Genomic DNA, 22,742 nt, shown 5'->3' with positions numbered 1-22,742 from the left:
ATTGCGTGAAATAAAGTCAGAATTGCATCTTATAAAGTCAGAATTCTGATTTTTAAAAATTTTCTTTATATCACGCAATTCTGACTTTATAACACATAATTGCAAGTTTATATCTCGCAATTCTGACATCTTTTCTCAGAGTTGTGAGATATAAACTCACAATTGTTAGATATAAAGTCCAATTCTAAGGAAAAAAAAGACAGACTTTTTTTTTTTAAGCTCAGAATAGTTTATATCTCACAATTCTGACTTTATAACACGCAATTGCGACTTTATATCATGCAATTCTGATTTTATATCTCCCAATTGCGTATTATAAAGTCAGAATTGCGAGATATAAACATGCAATTCTGAGAAAAAAAGTCAGAATTGTGAAATTAAAAAGTCGCAATTACCTTTTTTATTTTTCACTCTGTGGCGGAAACAAGCTTCCATACATATTAGTTTTTTTTTTTTTGGTCACTCAAAAGTTTCTGAAGAACAGAAAAGACCAGGTTTGTTCTGGATTCCGATCATCTTACTTTCAGCGTTCTGTAGAGCTATAAAAACTAAAGAGCGCCACTTTCTGATCACACACTTGAAAAGAATCATAATACACTTGGTGTACTTGTTTAATCCTAATGCCATATAAATTCATAAATATCTGCATCAATATACAGTACATTTCATCCTAGATTACACTCCATCATAGTCCAAAAACAAGTCGTATACTTTGGGGAAACTGATTACAGTTAACAATCATTAGTCTAAAACTGATAATAAACTTGGGTTGTGGGATTACTTTCATGAATTTGAGATCGACTGGATATATTAAGACATCCACATGTGATTAAACATCATATTACATGCTCAAATAAATGAAAACAGACTTGAACTGAAGATGGCATGATGCTCTATTAAATGAATCCTCAACTTTTACATGAACACATTTGTCCATCGCTTATACTTTGCTTCAGTGTTAGGGTTAGAATAGTTTGGGTTAGAATATTTCGACACACGTCCTTCCCTCAGGACCGGAAGAAGGCCGAGCCCAGCTCGCTCTTGGGAGTGGGAATCTGCTTGGTTCGTAAAGACGTCTGGGTAAGAGAAAGAACAGAAGCAGTGAGTGTTCAGTGTGCATTAGTTATTAAAGATCTAGAAAATGCCGCTCACCTCTAGAAACTGTTTGAGTCTGGTTACCGAGCCCATCTGACCAGTGCTGGTGACCGCTTCAATCCTGAGGGAGTAAAAAGGTTTAGTTTAAAACAACACTAAAGAACTTTTCCTCTTCGGTCCCCCTACAGGTTGGAAGCGGAATTGTCCAGTACCGCTGTCGTAAATAATTTAGCCTAGCGCCGCACGCATGCTCGCTGTTTATCCAGCGCCGGCTTTGGAATGAACGATGTCCACAGACAGGGTAGAGTATGTTGCATGATTTTATGAAAGTATGATGTATTGTGACATCAGAAACAAAAAACAACAAAATAATGACTATTGTAATGTTTGCCAGAAAGAAAGTCAGATTTGTAGTTTCTTATGTCTCATTTGAACTACAGAAACGCGACCCGATCTGGCAAGCTTGCATAGTGTGGTTATAGCCGATATAGAGCCGCTCACTCGGTTACGACTTGATGAACCACTGAAACGATTTTGGAAACATTTTTTTAAGGTAAAAAAAATCATCTTTAGTGTTGCTTTAATCAATAAGTGAGCAGTTTACACCTGGTATTAATATATGTTTTTGATGATTTATTTTCTGTTGTTACATGGGAGTGTATTTACTTTGTGTTGTTCATGGTGAAGATGTGTATTCGTGGTCTAGTTTTCCCTGGCATGTTTTTCTTTCTCTCTCGTTACTCTCACTGTAATGACTCACAGGTGGAGCTGCTAACGAGTGACCTGATTGGTGACTGGAGTGATTGGCGCTGTATTTAAGTCTCCTGAACCATGGATCTACGGCTCCCCGCTCTCATGGCTTCCTTGACTGACAGACGTGTTTCTTATGTAGTCCATAGTGATTGTTATGATACATTTGATGTAAACCACTATCTTCTGCTAAGTTATGATTTAAGTCCTAATCCTTATCTAATTGGAGCATGGTAGGGAGGTGGGTGCCTTTTTGATTTATTATTCGTTTTCTCTTGGTTATGATAATTAGGGAGGGAAGCTTTTGCACTTTTTGTATATCTTAATTCTAGGTTAGTATCTCTAAAATTAGTTAGCTTTGTTTTGGCTTTTCCCCCTCCTGAAGTTTATGTTGCTCCTTATTTACTTCTGTTTAATAAATTCACTTTTTCACTTTAAAGAGTGTTTTTGGTGTTTTGAAGCCTTGGGAGTGAGAGCGGGGACTCCAGGGAGCCTGTTGATTGGATCCCTGTTAATTGTTATGAATGGTTTTAATACTCTTTGAGTAGAGATTTGACTTAATTCGTAACACTGTTTACACCTGATCAGGGCCTAAAATTAACACTCGTCAAGCGCCAAATGAGAGTAACAACCGGCGTTGGTGAGTATATGAAACCGTGTCACTCGCCAGTGACATTTTTTTATTATGAATTCTAGCAATGCATGAACGTGAATGATGCCCAGGACAGTTAATGGGCCAGCGCTGCATCGTCACGAATGTTTAAGCCTTGACAATTTAAATGTTCAAGCGCAAGAAGACGTAAAAGGGAGCTCGTTTCGTTACTCTCGCGCTGTGTGGAAAGTTTTGTGTGCGCAAACATCCGGCGCGATCGCATCTCAAGTAGCGCGTGAATAATGAACTGAGCTCTCTTTCACATCTTCATGCACATGAGCGGACAAATTCACACAAAATTATGTAAAAAATAGCGAGTATACATAGTCGGTTATGTCTTAAGTGAACGTAAACAGCTGAGAGAGTAAACGTGTATCAGTATATTAGATCTGTGCATTTGCTCTTAAAGTGACAGCAGCCTAATATTCCTGATGCCGTCTGTGTTTTTAATGTTAATCAAAGGACAAAGAAAAAAATTACTCGCTGCTCTTGACTAAATAACCTTTGTAACTTTAAAAAGGGTGTTTAATTTATACAGTGAAGCGTCATTTTACATTTGATTACTTTATTCAATTTCTGTACCTGAAAACTACCGTCAGACATACCGGACAAACCTTAAAAGCACTGCTTATTTCATTTGAACCTTATTATATTGTATTTATTTGTGCTTTTGCTTGTAATTTAATCATTTGTTGTTATTTTATTACTGACAGTTTACTTGTCATTAATGTAAGGGTTAATGCCCTGGACGACAGCGAGGCGTGAACCGTCCGACGCGCCGCGGAGTCTCCGCCGAAGTCCATATACACCTGACAATGGACACCTCGAAGGGCATTAACCCGCTTATACCATGGTCACTTGCCAAATAACACATTTTTAAAACATCAGTTTATATTTTAATTAGTTTTACAATCGAAATCGAAAGTTTTTACAAACAATAACTTGGTTTCCCTGGTTACGCCTGACGGTTTATTTAGCAACCGGAGATATTTATAGTCCGCTCAGCTCGTAGAACCCTTCAGTTTACTGCCTGTTGCTATGGTTACTCACAGCTGACGTAGCCAGCGCATTTATTTATTAATTTTGAACGGTAAACAGTCAGTTTCACCAGAACTCCTTTACTAGGTGTCCTCTATCACTTTTTAATGGACACCCTGCAGCCAATCAGAATCGAGTATTCACCCAGACCATGGTATAAAATGTTTTAAATGTATATTAGTTAGGCTAGTAGTTTTAGCAGTGGTCTTGAAATTGGAATAGAGAATTATGAATCTTCAATGGTATCTAAAATTTGGGGGTCATAACTGCTTGTTTTTGCAAAAACAGTTTCAGTTTCAACAATATTTATGGCCAGTACATTTTCTTAAGTCACCGGCCAATGGCAGGAAAAGTTATTGGTAACACTTTATTTTACAGTGTCCTTGTTGCACGTTACATGTAGTATAGAGCTGAAAAAACTAATCGATTTAATCGATTAAAATCGATTATTAAAATAGTTGTCAACTAATTTAGTCATCGATTAGTTGCTAAATAACTTATTTGCCGTAAGCGGCTCATTTCGTGCATATTTTAAATCTGCGGTGACCAAAGTGTGGCAGTAATGAGCCACCGGAGGTTTTACTCAGCCAGTACAGCAGGAGAAGTAGCGAATAGCCAATAGCTGGCCTTGTTTTATGTCACGTGCTTCCCGCACAGCGTCTCTGCAGCATTCAGCGAGATGGCGGAGGCAGCAGTGGAGTAAGCTCGGGAAAGAAAAAGAAAAAAGCGGAAGATAAAACTATTCGAACGAAGCAGCATTCGGCAGTTTAGGATATCGCACAAGATTTGTCAACAAAGAAAACATTTCATCACTGGAGAGTATTTTTTTCTCGAAACCATCGATTTTGATTAATATGCACGAGGGAGAGAGAGAGCAAGACAGCGCTCGGGTGAGTGCGCGCGCGCGGCCGGGGCTCTCTCTCTGCTCGTTCTTATATATGCCCTGTCAAGCGTGCCCTGTTAAACTGACAGGACTTAAAAACACATGCAAATGATACACTTTAACTCAATGATGGTTAAACTCTGCAATTAATTATTTTTTCTCGGAACTAATGTTTTGGTAGGAACGAAAGTTTACATCGTATGTTTCTCCGGAATCAGCCAGCGCGAAGGACGTCTACATTCCGATTGGTTGCTGGCGTTTGCGGCTGAACCGCGTCATAGCTCATTACCATAAAGTTGAGCTACTTTCAACTTTCTGATTGATTTCACAGCATAAGCTATAAAGCTGTTTCCCAGGTATAAGCTGTGTGTTTACAGGAAAAAAAATTATGGCAATATTATGGATATGACGATGCAAAATGGTTAAAATCTCTAAAAAGTCTATGTTGAATGATAAAGACCCTTTGTTAATAATTCACTTAAATATAAGTACATAAACCGATTAATCGTAAAAATAATCGTCCGATTAATCGATTATCAACCAAACCCCAATTCTTACTCTAACTCTATAGTAAGTACATGTAGTTAATTATTATTACTCACAACTTAAACGCATAATTAAACTGCAACACGGACGCCTTAAAATAAAGTGTAACCAAGTTATTTTAAGGCCCTGCACCTGATAGGTTCATTTCTGGATGAATGATATAAAAAGGATAAGGGTGTATTATGCCTCTAGAAGGCAATAAAACAACACATTCAAAGTATAATATGGAAATGTCTAAAAAGACAGGTATAAATACCTTGGGAAGTATTCCTCGATAATAAGCAATATCAGTTTCCAGAACTGGCCGCGATATTGTTTCATTAGGGCATTTCCACAGACCTAAAGAGATGCACATGCCAACAAATATTGAGTGAGAACAATAATAAAAAACAATTCGTTTGCAATAGGAAGACAAATGTACCTCCAGGAAGTCGAAGAGAATAGTCGCTGTGATGTCAGCGATCGGCTCCATGTTGAGAATTTGGGCCAGCCAGCGCCAGCCGTGACTCAGCCCATGAGGATGAGGCTGTCAGGGGAGACATACTTATATTAGAGATTCAGATTCATACAGTCGCATCCAGAATCATTCTCTATGTTAACCCTATGAAGCATATTCATATTTATAAAGCCTCTAAATGATCAACATGATCAGATCTTTACTGATAAACCAGTCGGTCTGACTGATAGATTAGACTTTTTTTAAGCAAATAAATGTATTTTATTACTGGACTGAAGCAACTTAGGTTTAATTTATTTATCCATACATGATTTATTAGAAAAATCATGAGTATCAAATATGATCATCAGGCTTTTGAGGAAAGTTTATTAGTTCATCATCATTGCATTGCATAAGTTTTAAACCTACAGAGCTTTGATCATTAAACTAAATATTTAAATATATTCTTACTAAGACATATTATTGGCAGATATATGTTTATGCATTTTACATAAGTATCTGCTATACTGTTATAAAGATATCATTGATTTACATTACAAGCATTGTATTTCATTTGACATTTTGGCGATATATATATATATATTTATAAGTGCAAAATTGCATATTTTTGCTCAGTTTGGGCCTTGTTTTTTTTTTCTCTTCTCACTGTATCATAATATACGAGCCATAAAAGCCTTATGTATCGAATATGATACTCAACAAAAAATACATATGCAGACTTTTTAAAAATATTTGTCTAAAAGGTTCAATAAACTGTTCCAAAAAAAAATTTTTCTGACTATCATCTCATAACTCAAGCTTTAGAGGGTTAATGCATGTAAATGAGCATCACTAACCCCTTGTTTGCCAGTGTAAGGCCATCTCATCTGGATTATTGCCGCATAGAGACGAATCATTCCTGACATTCTCTTCAGGAAGCTGTCCTGCCCTTCCACTTTGGAGTCATCCACACGGTATCCCAGAATCCTGATGGGCAAGGTACATTCATAATGCTTTACACCTCAAGAAATATTAAGATTTAGGTATTATATATACAATTTCCATCCATTTGGACACAGTTTTAACAAACAAACTGTAAACCTTAATATGATGCATATTTGTCAGTCATACCAGAAACCGGTCAGATTTCTGGAATAGTTTCAATTGATTTAATCCAACACATTTTAACCAATTGAATATTGCTTGTTCCACAGCTAGCAAGTTAATATTTTTTAAGTGAATACATTTAATTGGGTTACACTTTATTTTAAGGTTTCATTGTCACAGTGTAATTATATATTTAAGTACTGAGTAATATTAATTAACTACATGTACTTACTATAGGGTTAGGATAGGATTAGGATTTGGTTGAGGGTTAGTTGCATGTAATTATGCATAATTTACTGTTATTACTATGGTAAGTACATGTAACGTAACAAGGACACTAAAATAAAGTGTTACCCTTTATTTTAAGGTGTCTTTGTTACAATGTAATTATTCATTTAAGCACTGAGAGTAATATAAATTAACTACATGTACTTACTAAAGGGTTAGGATTAGGGTTTGGCTTGGTTTATGGTTAGTTGCATATAATTATGCATAATTTATTGTTTTTACTATAGTAACTACATGTAAGATTATGTATATGACACTGTAAAGTGTAAAATAAAGTGTTACCGGGTTTGGTTCAGGGTTGCACGTAAATATGCATAATTTACTGTTATTACTACTATGTACATGTAACACTGTAAACTAAAGTTTTATCATTATTTGAACAACATATGCATCGACACTGTAAAATAAAGTGTTACCTTTAATTGTTTTCCACAATGAACTGATTTATGCTGATTCTGAGCAATACGAATAAATGCGTTTTGAAAACATGATTATGTAAATAAAATAAAATGCAAAGAGTTAATAATACACTATGCCATGACATTTGTGAGTGCAGCAATTTTAACTGTTTCTTACTCGTTTCGTTTCATGTACTGAAAAATATGCATCATTAGTTTATGTTGAAACTGTGTGATTCAAATGGATGGAAAAATCAACAAAGACATTTGTTTTCCTCTTCCAACCCCCCTTCTTTTTTCTTTTTTTTCACCAAAAGGGCCATTTGTGATTCCTGAAAGCTCAGGGGTGCCGACGGTGATCAAGATCTGCTAATTATCACACCTTTTGAACAGCAGGGAAAGCTGTTATCTGCTGATTGGTCGGTTTGAATGTCTTTAAAACACCAGGTGTAAACGAGTATGTGTCTCCCTCGTCTACTTGTGATTCGAGACAAAAGCGCATCTTAATACCAGGTGTAAACGGCCTAGAGTAGACATTGCTCTCAAAGGGTCAGGACATTCACTAACAGTATCAGCTGGTCAAGCATTTCAAATGTCTTTTTACCAATAAGCAAAGAACGAAATAGAAGTTTGCCGTGATTATATCGGGGTCTTTTAGGGTTGCACACTTCAGAAAAGGAAAAAACAGGACAATCGTGGTTCTTTATAGGAAAATAAGGGACACTCAAAATATTATACGTGTATCACATACATTTCAGTGTCTGCAGTTAGGTACAGTACAGGCCAAAAGTTTGGACACATTACTATTTTTAATGTTTTTGAAAGAAGTTTCTTCTGCTCATCAAGCCTGCATTTATTTGATCAAAAATACACACAAAAAAAGTAATATTGTGATATATTATTACAATTTAAAATAATTGGTTTTCAATTAATTATACTTTAAATTATCATTTATTTCTGTGATGCAAAGCTGAATTTTCAGGATCATTACTCCAGTCTATCACATGATCCTTTACAAATCATTCTAATATTCTGATTTATTATGAGTGTTGGACACAGTTCTGCTGCCTAATATATTTGATGAATAAAAGGTTAAAAAGAACTGCATTTATTCAAAATAAAAAAATATTTTCTAATAATATAAATCTTCTTTACTATCACTTTTGATCAATTGAACACATCCTTGCTGAATAAAAGTATTGATTTATTTCAGAAAAAGAAAGAAAAAAAATGACTGACCAGTAGTGGATATTGTTGTTACAAAATATTTCTATTTTTTTAAAATGTGCTTCTTTTTTCAAATTTTTTTATTCATCAAAGTATCCTGAAAAAGTATCACAGGTTATGAAAAAATATTAAGCAGCAGAACTGTTTCCAACTTTGATAATGAATCATCATATTAGAATTATTTCTAAAGGATCATGTGATAGACTGGAGTAATGATCCTGAAAATTCAGCTTTGCATCACAGAAATAAATGATAATTTAAAGTATAATAAATTGAAAACCAATTATTTTAAATTATAATAATATATCACAATATTTTTAAAAAAATCTGTATTTTTGATCAAATAAATGCAGGCTTGATGAGCAGAAGAAACTTCTTTCAAAAACATTAAAAATAGTAATGTTTCCAAACTTTTGGCCTGTACTGTATATGTATAAAAGGTTCTCAGACATAAACACATTTGCTCTGTGTAACCTATTTATGTATAATTTAATTCTAAAAAGAATCATACAAAAATGTCACATTACACACGAACCATTGTTCAAAATAATAGTATTTATCTGAAATGGAAAGCTTTATTAACATTAGACACTACAGTTCAAAAGTTTGAAGTCAGTATTTTAAAGTTTTTTTTTTTTTTTGGGAAAGAAATTAAAGAAATGAATGGCCTACTTTTATTCAGCAAGGATGCATTAAATGAATCCAAGTGACAGTAAAGACATTTTTAATGTAAGAAAAGCTTTCTATTTCAGATAAATCTCTTTTGAACTTTCTATTCATCAAAGAATCCTGAAAAAAATAAAATAATGTTTTCAACATTAATAATAATCACTAATCAGAAATGTTTCTTGAGCAGCAAAATCACATCAGCTTATTATTCCCTCAGATAGAGGACTCTGTTATCAAATCAAACTGATTTGTCCCAAAAGAATGATTAATTCTCAAAGTGTTATTGGTATGGTCTGAGGCGCGTGATTGGATGATGACGTGGTGTCGTGATCATTCTCAAGTGTCGTGTTGCTGTTGTATCAGTCAGTGGTTAGATCAGTGTATCAGTCAGTAAACGTGACTAGGGAGGTCACGTACGGGACAAATCAATAAGGCCCAATATACGGGACGTCCTGGCTAATGCGGGACAGTTGGCGACCCTAGGGTCTTTAGTCATTCGGCAACCCGGCAGCCTGAACCACTGTAGTGAAACCACCCATACAATATGCAACTCAAATACAGAAATCAAAGTTTAAGGTTTTGCTGTCTTCATACAGGAACCGTTCTTGTATTTTAAAGGGAAAAAAAGGAGTGCATGATGCAAACACCTAAACACCAGTGCAGATGCAAAAACTAGCCACAAGTTTCTCTCGTTCAGTAGATCCAGGTGATCCAGCAATATTCTTACCTCTGGTAATCCTCCACGGACGTGCCACGCTCCATCGGTGGGTAGTGTGGCACCGCATACGGGCACTTCTTGTGGAGGTGGGCGAGTATAAGGTCTCCAATTTTAGGATGCATTTCCATTATTCCTGACGCCACAGCGGCGATGGGGAACGCTGCCGAATGATTAGACGCCACCTCCTCTTCTCCTTGTTTCTGCAAATGCATTATTAAAATCAGCTTTATTTGCCTTCAAAAATCGACTGGTTTTGTGTAAAAACCTTCCTTACCACAAACTTTTCTGCCAGTCTATAACTGACAAACTCCAGACCCTGTGGATGCTGTGACGTCGACACACTCTTTCCAGCCGACGTCACCGGACGTCCCGACAACAGCTTATCGATCTTCTCAAAGGCCTCTTTCAGCGGGGAACCTGCACGCACAAACCACGTTTAAAGAAAATAAACAGAAAATATTCAGTGGAAACAGGAAACAAATGGTTTTGGTTTTCCTTGAAAATAATTCCACATCTAAGAACATTCGTCAACCAATCAGATTCAAGCATTCAAAAGCCCAGTAGAATAATTAGCGCTTAACATTCTCCATTGGCACATTTTGACCGCGTATTTCAACGTGGATAAGCTACAGTAGGTAAACACGTCAGCTGTGTGAATGCTAGAGCTGCGATCTCTCGAATCATCGATTTTCAGGAAGATGAACCAATATCGATTCTTTACTATTTCCACGGCATTGACCGAATTGTCCGGCTTTCACTGTTATACAGTAGGGGGCACTATGACATCTTCTGAAAGAGTCTGAAAGAGTACCACAGCTACAAACAGGCAAAAAAGAAGCAGAAACAGGCGATAAAAGCATTGCTTGTGCACATTGTAGCCTTTTAAAAAAACATGATTTTTGGTTCAAAATGTTGCTTTTTTTATTAAGATTGCCCACATTCAAGTGTTGATAAAAAAAAAAAAAAATGCATGAAGCTAGAATTAGATGGGTTTGTTTAAAAGCAAAACCTTCTTTCTTTTGATATATTGCACGTTCAGATCATAGACTGTAGAAAAAGATGGACGACGCCCCTTCGCTCTCTTCCATTGGTGAGAACTGAAGCCGCCAGTGTCCCGATATGGCGCTGACATCTTGGGGCTTGAGTCTGCGCAGTAGCGATCTCGGGACCAGACCTGCGCAGTAGTGAGTATCAAGGCCCCGCCCTCACTCTTGGTGTGAAATAATTAATTATAGAAATTTAGATATTAAATTTAAAGCTCCAATCTCCTCAGTCCTCCGAAGATCCCGAAAAAAATGTCTTCAGTGACTACTTCGCTCAGAGAACCCGTCCATCACAGCGGTCAATCATGACGTTACATCACCGTTTTTATAGCATCACATAACTAACTAAAAACAAACTTATTTTAAAAACAAACACTTGAATGTACATCAGCGTGATAAAAACTACAGCAAATGACAGAAACCACCATCGGAAAAAAGATATTTGAAGTGTAATTAAATTGTTTAGTTGGTCTCAAGTCCCATTGAATAACACAGGGAGGCGGGGCTTATGACCTATACTAGGACCAGTCACCGGGGGGCGATCGAGACGTTTTGGCTTCACTTTTCAGGGCTTGTGCGGCACGCTTGGTTCAGATATTCACACAACAAAATATTCTGGGGGATATGACATTTTTTGTGAAAATGATCAAAAACGCTGGCGGTTGCAGGGAACTTTCTTTTTTTTTTTAAATGCTGTCGGTGAAAGAGTTCAATCTCAAAATATCGATCTTTGTATATAATGTTTTCAGTTGATGCATGAACAAAACTTCATTAAACTTCATTTGTATTGCACCTTCCATCCAGTAGAAACATATTATATTATTAAAAAGAGAAATACGGCCTAAATGTTTGTATACAACTCAATGTTGATTATTAAATCAATTTGATTAATAAATAAACATTATTTTCAGCTCAATGAAAACGTTTGGGTTTTGGAGTTTCAGTAACGAATGAATGATGTGTGTGTCATTGCTCACCTGAGCTGTTAGCGATCTGGCTCACAGGTGTGGTTGCAGCCTTTTGGAGCTCCATTTTTAATTTCTTCATCTGCACACATTCATAATATAAAACCCAGAAGGGGAAGATGGTTATTCAGAACAACAGCATACAGACAGTATCCACTGAAATGCTCCTGTGAGCTGCCGGGTGTCTGACCTGCGTGTCTCTGGCTTTGCTGAGGTCTTCAGAAGCCTGAGCGCACTGGTTGGCTGAATCCTGCAGCGCGTTGTACCATTTTAAAGTGCTTTCATCGGCTCCTGTCTGCAAACCTGCAAAGGAGATGAGAAACCAGACACATTTATTTGTAAAGTACTTTCCACAATACACAGTCTCAAAATAAAATTACAGAAAGTCATACTGTTATGTCTATAAAAGCATAAATCATATAGCAAGTTCCACGGCTGGGTCGTATATAATGATGGTATAAATGAACCTCTGGATATCAATTTAGCTATATTGTATTTATTATTTTGTCTAACATACATATATATATATATACATATACATATATGTGTGTGCCACAGTTTTGCGGGTACACACCTCAGCGTTTGAATGTAATTAAAGTCGCGATGAAACAAGTAGCATCTGTCATATTCATTTGAAGATCGAGTTTGATTAAACATTATGAGGTCTAAACATTTTAAACCATGAAAAACGGATGAATCATTTATAATACCCATTACAAAATAGAGAAGATTGCATTTCATTTCATGCCGAAATAAAAAATATTAGTCAGTTTTGTTCAAAGTGAGAATAAGCTGTTCTCAAAAAGTGTTAATGAAAAATATGGTAATTTGCCCTAAAGTGAATATAACCGGAAGCCTGATGCGAGTTTAACATTTGATAAAAGTTAATTAGCAGTCACTTAAGCAACGATGTTGATTGATATAAGGATATGGCTTATATTTCAATTCGTAACATTTCGACAGAATTACTGTATTGTGGTCTATCCTAAAATTACTCATATTGTGGTTTAGAGAGGTATTTTAAAAACTTCAGCTTATGCATGCCTTTAAAGTCGGCATTAAATGAAAATTAATACTATTTTCTAAATGTAAATACGTGCCTATATTTAATTTTTTTAATAGTTTTTAATCAAGAGTAACTGGACCTTCTGGTGCGCTTAAACTCCGCCCACACAAACTCACGCTCAGCCCCGCCTCCACTTTTGAGTGACACACCCACTTTTCAACATCCAATCATCAACCAAATGCATAGAGCCAAGACCCTGCCATACATTTTTCAATAACGCATTGCACTCGGATGCACATCAAAATCCGGAAGAAAAGATTGTGACTTTAAATTAAATTCTGTCTACATTTTCTGACACTATTGTTGATCCAAACGTGTATTTTTTCTATTCATTTTCCAAGAGTTTATAGTGACTTGAAGCTGACAAGCAAAAGAGCACAAAAGAGCATCATAACATTACACTTTTTTCACTATATTTCAAGTCCTCTGAATCTGAAGTAACTGTAGCTCTCCAATCAAATGTTGGTGCAGGTTAGACGCCAATAGCATCATTCCTTCTAAAGTGTTACACATCCAAACATCATGATGTCAAACCTGCGACCACTGCATTCAAAGGAGCAGCATGAACATTCTTTAAAACATCTGTAACACTTTTAATTCATGTTAGTTAACTTAAAACATTACCTATGAGACCTTATTGTAAAGGTTGACCAAAACATCTACTGTGTTAAAACATCTTCAGGTTAGGAATGACATGAGCATGAACTTTCATTTTTGGCTGAACTTTTACATGCATGTTCACCTTCTTTTTTGGTTTTCTCTATAGTGGACCGTGCAGCATTTTTCTTTTGCTCCTCTTGCTGGGCTTTCAGCTCAGCCTGCCTCTTCTTCTGCTCCTCCTCTTCCTCCTGTTCTCTCTTCTTCCTCTCAGCAGCCTGTGTCACCTCTTCCTGCAGGCCTCGGACCAATGACCTCATTTCCTGTAGCGCTCGCTCCGCCACAGTCAAATCCTCCACGCTCAGAAACTGACCCTGAGAACAGTTTACATGTTACATTGATGCATTTAGCAGAAACTTTTATGCAAAGCGACAGGAATTGCATGTAAGACATGCATATTAGTGGCAGTGTTGGGGGAAACACATTACAAGTAACTTGAGTAACGTAATCAGATTACTTTTTCAAGTAACTAGTAAAGTAACGCATTACTTTTTCAATTTACAACAAAATATCTGAGTTACTTTTTCAAATAAGTAACGCCAGTTACTTTTTCACATTTATTGACTGACAGCTCTCCTGTCAACATGTTGAGAGAAATAAAGTGAGGAGGTGTTGTGTGTGTGTGTGTGTGTGTGTGTGTGTGTGTGTGTGTGTGAACATGATGGTTATTTTAGTTCTAGTCTAAATGTGAACATGCATTTGCTCATCTCACTTGCACGAAAACATTCAGTATTCTTCAAAATCGATAAAAACAGTAAAATGTAATCTTAGAATTTTATGCAGAACTTTTTAATTAACTATATTAAATTACACAAATATACTTTATGTATTTAATCTCACTTTATTAACCAATGCCTTTGTTGCTGACCTTCAATGATCTAATTCAACCATACAAATAAGCAAAAATGACTTTAGATTAGATTTAGAAATTAGAGTGTTGAACTTCCTTCTCCTGTATCCTATTGTTCTTTAATCCAGAACAGCTGAAAGGTTTGTTTGAGTGGCACCCTCTACTGTACAGGAGTAAATATGCACTTCCCTCAGGCTTATCCATTTCACTTTTGGTGTGAAAGGGCCTTAATATTTGCCAAAAATATAACTTTTTTTGTTGATATTAAAAAACGAACAAGCAAGCCCAGCCCACGTGAGAAAAAGTAACGCAAAAGTAATGTAACGCAGAACGCGGGTCAATATATTGTGTTTTTTATTAATTCGGTGCTATTATGCGTAGCTGAGTGAACAACACAAGTTTACTGTGTGTGTGTGTGTGTGTGTGTGTGTGTGTGTGTGTGTGTGTGTGTGGAATAAGGTGGCCTTCTGTAAACTTCTTGCAAACAGACGCTTTTAAGGAGACAGTGTAATGTAAAAGTAACGCATTTAGTTACTATTTTTGGGAGTAACTTTCCCCAACACTGATCAGCGGTGCATGTCGACTCACGTCTGCGGAGGCCGGCACCACCTCTGACACCTGCGAGCAGAGCTGGTTGCCACGGGTGATGTAGGGGGCGTGGTCAAGGGCGGAGTCTGTGGATGGGCGTGGCTGTAAGAGCTGGTTGAGTTGTAGCACTTCCTCCTGTATTGCATTAATGGCTCTGTGCCGCTCTCTTCCCTCCACCTGCCGCTGGCGCTCCAGCTCCACCTCACGCAGACGCTGCTGCTCCATCTCACGCAGACGCAGGTTCAGGATCTGAAACACAAAAAACAAGGTTTTTACCCGACATAGGTCAAATATTCCAGGTACTGATATTTGCTAGGGGTGTAACAATATATCGCAAAACAAAAATGCAACAATATGTATCGTGGATAGTGACAATATGTATGTATAGTCCACCCAAAATAAAATGACTGTGAGTGAAAAAATTCAACTTTTCAGAGTTTTAGTGTCAGTACTACAATTAACTGCTATATATAATGTATAATAATGCAATGGGGGAATATTAACGGCTCCTGATAATGCTAAATGTCTGTTACCAGTAAAAGGTACCATACATTATTTTTAAATATATCTACTGAGTGAGAGAGTACAAGCATATTCGTCTAAAATAATTCTGTATTTTCAGCTTCAGAATCATGAATATTTGTATTCTGGTGTCTCTACTGTCCAATGCATTGGGTTATCAGCTCTAAGTCTAAGCCTATTCATTTACACACCCAATGTAATACCAACTTAAGCATTTTAATCAACTAAATTTTTTGTTAACCTTTTACCTCATGTCTTGGAGTATCGCAATAATATTGTGAGTTCAGTATCGTGATATGTATCGAATCGTGACGTGCGTATCGTTACACCCCCTAATATTTACACATGTCTTTATTTATCATATAAACAAAGCTTTTTTTCCTCTTAAAACCTGCAGTCAAACCTAACTGATGCAAAATGGTACAGAGATCACAGTCAAAAATTAAACGGACATATAGTAAAACATAAGGGGTCAATGCTGCTGGGACAACTATGATATGTTGATTATACAACACTATATATTACAGCTGCTGTTACTAAATTCAGTATAATCTTGATCAACATGTTTGTGCACTGTGAAAAAAATAAATCCACCTAATTCAACTTGTGTTGCTGCGTTAAATATTAAAGTATAATCAAACTGGTTGTACTGTACAACTCATATTTTCAAATCTTGTCTAGTGGAATATCTTGTAACATAAAAACGTAGATTGGTCTAATTTGACGAACCGAACAGTAAGACTGATTACCCCTAACTAACTTCTAGTTGATCATACTAGCTATGTTTATGCAACTGGCCCCTGTTTTCACAGATAAGGCTTAGATTGAGCCAGGATTAGGCCTTAGTTCAATTAGGACATTTAAGTAGCTTTTATAAAGGTGCATTAGAAAAAAAAACATTACTGGTGTGCTTTGAGACAAAACAAGGGCACTGATATATTTTAAGATAAGTCAGTGCAAGTTGCTTTCAGTTAAAACAGCTCAATAATGCACTGGTTTAATCATACTATAAAGTCTAAATTATTTTCTGTGGTAAAGGACTTAACGTCACAGATGCTCTTGATAGAGCTTAGCTAACAGAATCGGGAAGATTTCTGTAATATCAAATCCTCATAATCTTACTTTCATTCTGTGTCTGTGTTCCTCTCGCAGCTTCTCTTGCCGGCCGATACTCTCCTGCGTCCTTCGAACACAAAACGCCAATTAAAACTAATTCTGTACATGATTCAAACATATTGACTCTAAATAAGAATGAATGCATCAGTAGCCGCGTTTCCATTACCCTTCAAATTGAAATTGCGAATTGAAAATACGCCCAATGGAAACACGTCAATTTTGCAAAAACTCCCATTTAATCGCAAAAAAGTTTTTCCGCTCGCATGAGGAGGTTTTTCAGGCAATTCGAAAAATTTACATTTCGCAAAACTGCAATGGAAACAGTTTTTGCGCATTTACAGGTCACCTGACGTCGATTGGACAGAAGACGAGACAGAGTTCTGTATTAAATTCATTAAAAGACAAAAGTATTACAGGAATACTGGATTCTAAACCAAATGCCACAATCAAGACCTCGGAGCAGATATGAGGCAGAAACACCCAGAAACACCTCATGAGTCATATGTCTTTCCTTACCATTAATGCTTGGATACACACCTATGTCTCCTTCCATTAATAATAATGGCTAGTGCGTGGCTGGGATATATATATGTAAACCTAACAACATCCATTCCATGATTTTTGGAATGATTTATCGCGTGAGGAAAAAATTACGCTTTAGTCACATAACATCGGTTAATGGAAACGGCGTCATTTCGCAATAGTTTTTTATCGACATTTAGAAGAAATTAAAAAATAAAAATCGCAAACGTTTTGTGCAAATCTGTAATGGAAAAGCGCCCAGTGTGGGGATCAGGGGTCACATACTCTTTCTCCATCATATCTCTCATACTCTGGTGATCCTGCCTCTGTTTGAGCTCCATGAACTCCTCGAAGCGCTTGAGCTGCTCAGACTCCCGGTTGACGACTGTGGCCACCAGCCGCTCCTGTTGCTCCTGTCTGAGGCTCAGCTCCATCTGTGAGAGAAAACACACACACACACACACACACACACACACACACACACACACACACACACACACACACACACACACACACACACACACACACACACACACACACACACACACACACACACACACACACACACACACACACACACACACACACACACACACACACACACACACACACCACCATCAGAGACTGTCTCTATTCCATTCACTATTCCCTACATCAGGGGTTCCCAAACTTTTCCACTCCAGGACCCACCGAGACAAGAATAATCTATCTCAAGACCCACCAAAATAACTTTAAAGCATGAATGTGGGGTGGGAGGCGTTAGTTCTCTTTAGAGCAGTTTTTTTCCTTGTCATAGAATGAATGACATATAAGTTTAATTGCAATACAAACAAATAATGTGAAGAATGCCGAGTAGTTTTTGTCTGCTGCCTCAACTGATTTACCAGACATGGCAGAACAAACTTAAAGAAATGAGAAAGATTAAGTAAGCTTAATCTTAACCAAAGGTTTGATATGACAAAAAATCTGATTATATAAAAAAAGAATAGACTAATAATCTTATTTGACAGTAGGCCCAGGACCTAGAATTTCAATACTAATATTTATGCTGTGAGTGTTGTTAAACTCATCGTGTTGTTCAGCGCAGAAAACGCTTTCGTGCTCGAGTGTGTGCATGTGTAATACTTTTTACATATACTGTTTTCAGACGCTGAAAATTGTTATCACAACATGTTGCACGTGCGCACTTCATAAAACACAATGCTGACATATTTATCTAACTAAATCGCAGCCTTTGCGATTCGAAAATCGCACTGAGCAATATAGCGATTTCTATTTAACATTGGTACATCGTGCAAAATGTTTGTGTGTGTGTGTCATTCATGAAACGTAAATATATCTGCAGCCAATAGTGACTGCGCGACCCACCTCTTCCCAATCTGCGACTCTCAGTTTGAAAACCCATTATCAAGAAATCCAACCAGTGACTGTATTTTTTAAGACAGCTTAAGTGTCTAAAGTTGGTATGTCCAGGTTTTATAGAGCTGTGATAGAAAGCGTCCTGACATTCTCAATAGTAACTAAGTCTGCACATTTCTTGAACAGCACTTATTGTAGGATGGTTCATGCTCTTAACTCTTCTTGTATTTATGCATCAGTATTTCATTCTTTGTAATGCTTGGGTTATATACAGTGTGTATCTATGCATGTATGTTTTTTGTCTCGGTGTTATAATTGTGGATGAGCTCACCAAGAAAAATCCCAGACAACCTGTTTGTTATGGCAAAAAATAAAGAAATAATAATTACTCCGGTCATTTAGTCCACTTGAAGGAGTGAATGAAAACGAGTGAGTGAATTCTAGGCCTTTGCATAGTTTGTGATAAATTCAAGATAAATTAAAAGATTTATTAAAAGATTATTAAAAGATAAATTAAAAGATTTATCTTGAACTCTGTCATGGAAACTATGTATAAATCTCAATTAATTAATGGATGATTCAGATGCGGCGCCATCTTCTGGCGAGTCGCGGGAAATCATTCGGCGCGACCTTCACAGTGCATTATGGGTATTCTCTCGCTCTTGAGCGTACATCGGTTGTACACTCGTTTTTGCGGTGCATTGTGGGATTGAATGAGTGCACCCGATAACATCCACTATGGTTTCGGACACCACTACAAATGGCTGTCCCCTCAAATAATGCCTTATTTAAGGGTATAGTTCACTTTAAAATTAAAATTCTGTCATCATTTGCTCACTCTCACTTTCAAACCTGTATGAGTTTCTCTCTTCTGCTGAACACAAAGGAAGATATTTTGAAGAACTATTCCTTTAAGAGTATAGGGAGTTAGTTATTCCTGCATATACAGTGCTGTTCAAAATGTCGGGGTCGGTAATATTTTTTAATGTTTTGAATGAAAGAAGTGTCTTATGCTCACCAAGGCTGCATTTCTTTGATAAAAAAAATAAAACAGTAATATTGTGATTTTGTGAAATAGTGCAGAGAGAGTGTGTGTCGTACCTTTGCTCTGGCCTTGTGTTTCTGCTCACACATGCGGATGCAGCCGGCCATCTGTGTGGCTCTGGGTGACAGAACGGAGATCGACAGGGTAGAGCTGACACTCGCTTCAGGACTGACAACAGGAGCCTCCTTTATTTCCTCCCCTTTCTGACATGAACAATAAACACAAGCAGGAACAATCAGAGTCCCAATATGACCAGCAACAGCACACAATATTCTTTCACTCAAGCATGAAACAGAACAATATATATTTATAAGAATTATGTTACGTATTAAACTATTAATGTGTAACGGATTATCAAAAAAGAAAAAATAGAGGGTGGGGTCTTGTTTCTATGCATCAGTTATTGGTTGGATGTAGAGATGTGGGCGTCGGCATGACTCTCACAGTGCATTCTGGGTATTCTCTAGCCATTGAGCGTACATCGGTTGTACACTTGTTATTGTGGTGCATTGTGGGATTAAATGAGTGCATCCGATAACATCCCTTATGGTTTCAGACACGACTACAAATGGCTGTCCCCTCAAATAATGCCCGATTTAAGGTTATAGTGGGTGATTTCGGACACAACGGACAGACGGTGAAAACAGGTGCTGCAGAAATTTAAATTATATGAAAATAAAGAGTTATTTAAACAATAAATGATGTAAACATATTCTAGTAGATCCCATAAACAAAATGATGAACCTCAAAATATTATTCCGCTGTTGTTTTAATAGTGTCAACTTTTTTCCCTACTGAAAGAAATATCACCACTGGTCTTACAATCTGCATTTAGCTTGTGTATTGTTATAATTTGCAACAAAATGCATTTTGTCCCTGTGACAACAGATTCATTTAGCTGTTTTCCCTTGTAAAGCAGTGAGAAAGAGCACAGGTCACTCAAAATAAGTCACAAAAATATGACTTTGTTCAACATATATTTCCATATTAGTGAGTTAATGTGAGAAATATTAACACGTAGAGTTCTGGAGAACAAAACCAAACCTTTAGGAATCCTAGATAAACTTCAACTAGACATGATTGAATCCTCGCTTACATTAGCAAGGGTCAGACTATCACGTGGTTTTACACCGTTTTTAGACAGCTCTTGAAGCTCCGCCCCCTGTGCCGGGAGCAGCAGCTCATTTGCATTTAAAGGAACAGACACAAAAAACGTGTGTTTTTGCTCACCCTCAAAAAGCGACAATTTTAACATGCTATATAAAAATATCTGTGGGGTTTTTTGAGCTAAAACTTCACATACACACTCTGGGGACATCAGAGACTTATTTTACATCTTGTGAAAAGGGCATTATACCACCCCTTTAAACCGCAAATTATTTTGCAGTTCCTAATTAAGCTAGTATTAGTTGCATTTAGTGCTCAATTAAATTTGGACCCCGGGTCTAGCTAACACTTTCCTGAGCGATTTGGAAAGTATGTATTGCAAAGTCATGTTACTGTCTCTTTAAGATAAATCACATATGTAAACCTGATAAATAAATGTAAAAGCAAGTCATGCATTTCGTGGCTTAATAAGCAAAGACGTCACCTTCTCCTCATCCTCCTCAGTGAAGATGGAGACCGGAGGTGGAGAGCTGGGGGATGAAACCTGTCTGGGGCTGATGGGAAGGGAACCGCAGGCGGCAGCATCTTCAGAAAGACCAGGACTCGTATCACGAACACATGAGGTCAGAGAGCAGGTCTTGAGCAGCGGTCGAGGACTCATTCTCTTCAGAATCTGTCCTGACAGAGGAGACAGACTGGACACCTCAATACAGCCGGCCAGAACATCCTGCAAAACAATGAAATAAAGATCACAGGACAAAACGGAAATATATAAGAGACTTTAGTGATTGTTCGTAAACATTTATTTAACATTTAATTGCTTTATGAAATATTTCAAAAGGTTTTATTATACACTTTTCTCTTTAGTTGAGTCAATATGGAAGCTTGTTTTCACCGTGGATTTTAAAATAAAGACTTTTTTTTTCTCACAATTCCGACTTTTATTCTCAGAATGTGAGTTTAATATATCTTGTGATTTTTTATTTTGCTAAAAATGTAAAAAAAAATCTGAATTGTGAGATAAAAATGTGCAATTAACTTTTTATTTATTATTCCTGTGGCCGGAAATAACTTTCCATAAATAAACGCTGAAATGTCAAACAAATGGGTAACACTTTGAAATAAGGTTTCATTAGTTAACATTAGAAATGAACAATAGTTCTACAGCATTTATTAATCTTAGTTTTAATTTAAACATTTACTAATACATTATTAAAACCAAAAGTTGTATTTGTTAACATTAGTTAATGCTAACATGAACAAACAATGAACGGCTGGATTTTTATTAACTAACATTAACATATATTAATAAACATAGTAATAAATGTATTGAATAAAGGGTTTTCATTCTAGTAAAGTACTTTAAAAAGCTAAAGCTAAAGATACTTTAAAAAGCTACTACATATATGAAAAGAGCTTGATAAATTTTGTTTATTATTATTATTATTATGAAATCTGACATGTATTTTTTGTCTCTAATAGACTAAGAACTATAATTTAGATCATTTACAACAAGTTACTGTGGCTGTACCGTGGTTCAGTGATAGTATAACAATATCACGGTACAGTGATAGTATAACATAATATTCTCGTATATGATTACCGTTACCATATTTATGCCATGGTATCATAAAGGTACTTCACAGAGTAACGTTACCAAGGCATACAAAAAAATTTAAGCAACATGGTTCATTTTTGTTAGTATTAAATATGATTAAACCATCATAATGCTAAGATATGAGCTAAATAACACAATTCTGAAATTGTCAGCATATTTACCTCCCCTTTTTCCAGCCAGTCTGGGCTGTATTTGAGCTTCCCCTTCGGAGAGTTTTTCAGGGCCACTAAAGTTTCAAAGCGTAGATTTTCAGAAGGCATTTTTGGGACATCAGGGAGTGTTTACCCTTCACTGATTTACTTTACGTGAAGCTATAACTGAAAACACCGATGTAGCCTGAACAGACCGCCGGTGACACTGCCACTTCCGCTTCCGCCTGCTGCTGATGACTACAAAATAAAAGTCTGGATGACTAATTAAATACATCTATCGATAATTATCATACAATACACATATAATACAGACGCGTAAACAGAA

General features: G+C 36.6%; 1 protein-coding gene across 2 annotated transcripts; it reads right to left on the bottom strand.

Annotated features, from left to right (window-relative positions):
- Positions 1–597: 597 nt before the first annotated feature.
- gle1 (GLE1 RNA export mediator) lies at positions 598–22,643 on the bottom strand. 2 transcript variants are annotated; one of them, XM_082187860.1, is made up of 16 exons: positions 22,427–22,643; positions 21,132–21,374; positions 19,597–19,743; positions 17,422–17,570; positions 16,621–16,681; positions 14,977–15,225; positions 13,624–13,852; positions 12,006–12,118; positions 11,828–11,897; positions 10,082–10,224; positions 9,817–10,007; positions 6,258–6,387; positions 5,386–5,490; positions 5,221–5,303; positions 1,153–1,216; positions 598–1,076 (listed from the first exon to the last, which is right to left on the bottom strand). In XM_082187860.1, the coding sequence occupies exons 1-16, from the start codon at positions 22,523–22,525 to the stop codon at positions 1,008–1,010; spliced, it is 2,145 nt and encodes a 714-aa protein (XP_082043986.1). In that variant the 5' UTR covers positions 22,526–22,643; the 3' UTR covers positions 598–1,007. The 2 variants fall into 2 exon arrangements, with proteins under 2 accessions (XP_082043986.1, XP_082043987.1); XM_082187861.1 differs by having other exon boundaries at positions 13,624–13,846.
- Between the last annotated feature and the right edge of the window lie 99 nt (positions 22,644–22,742).

Source organism: Leuciscus leuciscus, assembly GCF_965113295.1.
Source record: "Leuciscus leuciscus genome assembly, chromosome: 13".
Lineage (NCBI taxonomy): Eukaryota > Metazoa > Chordata > Actinopteri > Cypriniformes > Leuciscidae > Leuciscus > Leuciscus leuciscus.
This window is presented reverse-complemented; position numbering and strand designations above follow the sequence as displayed.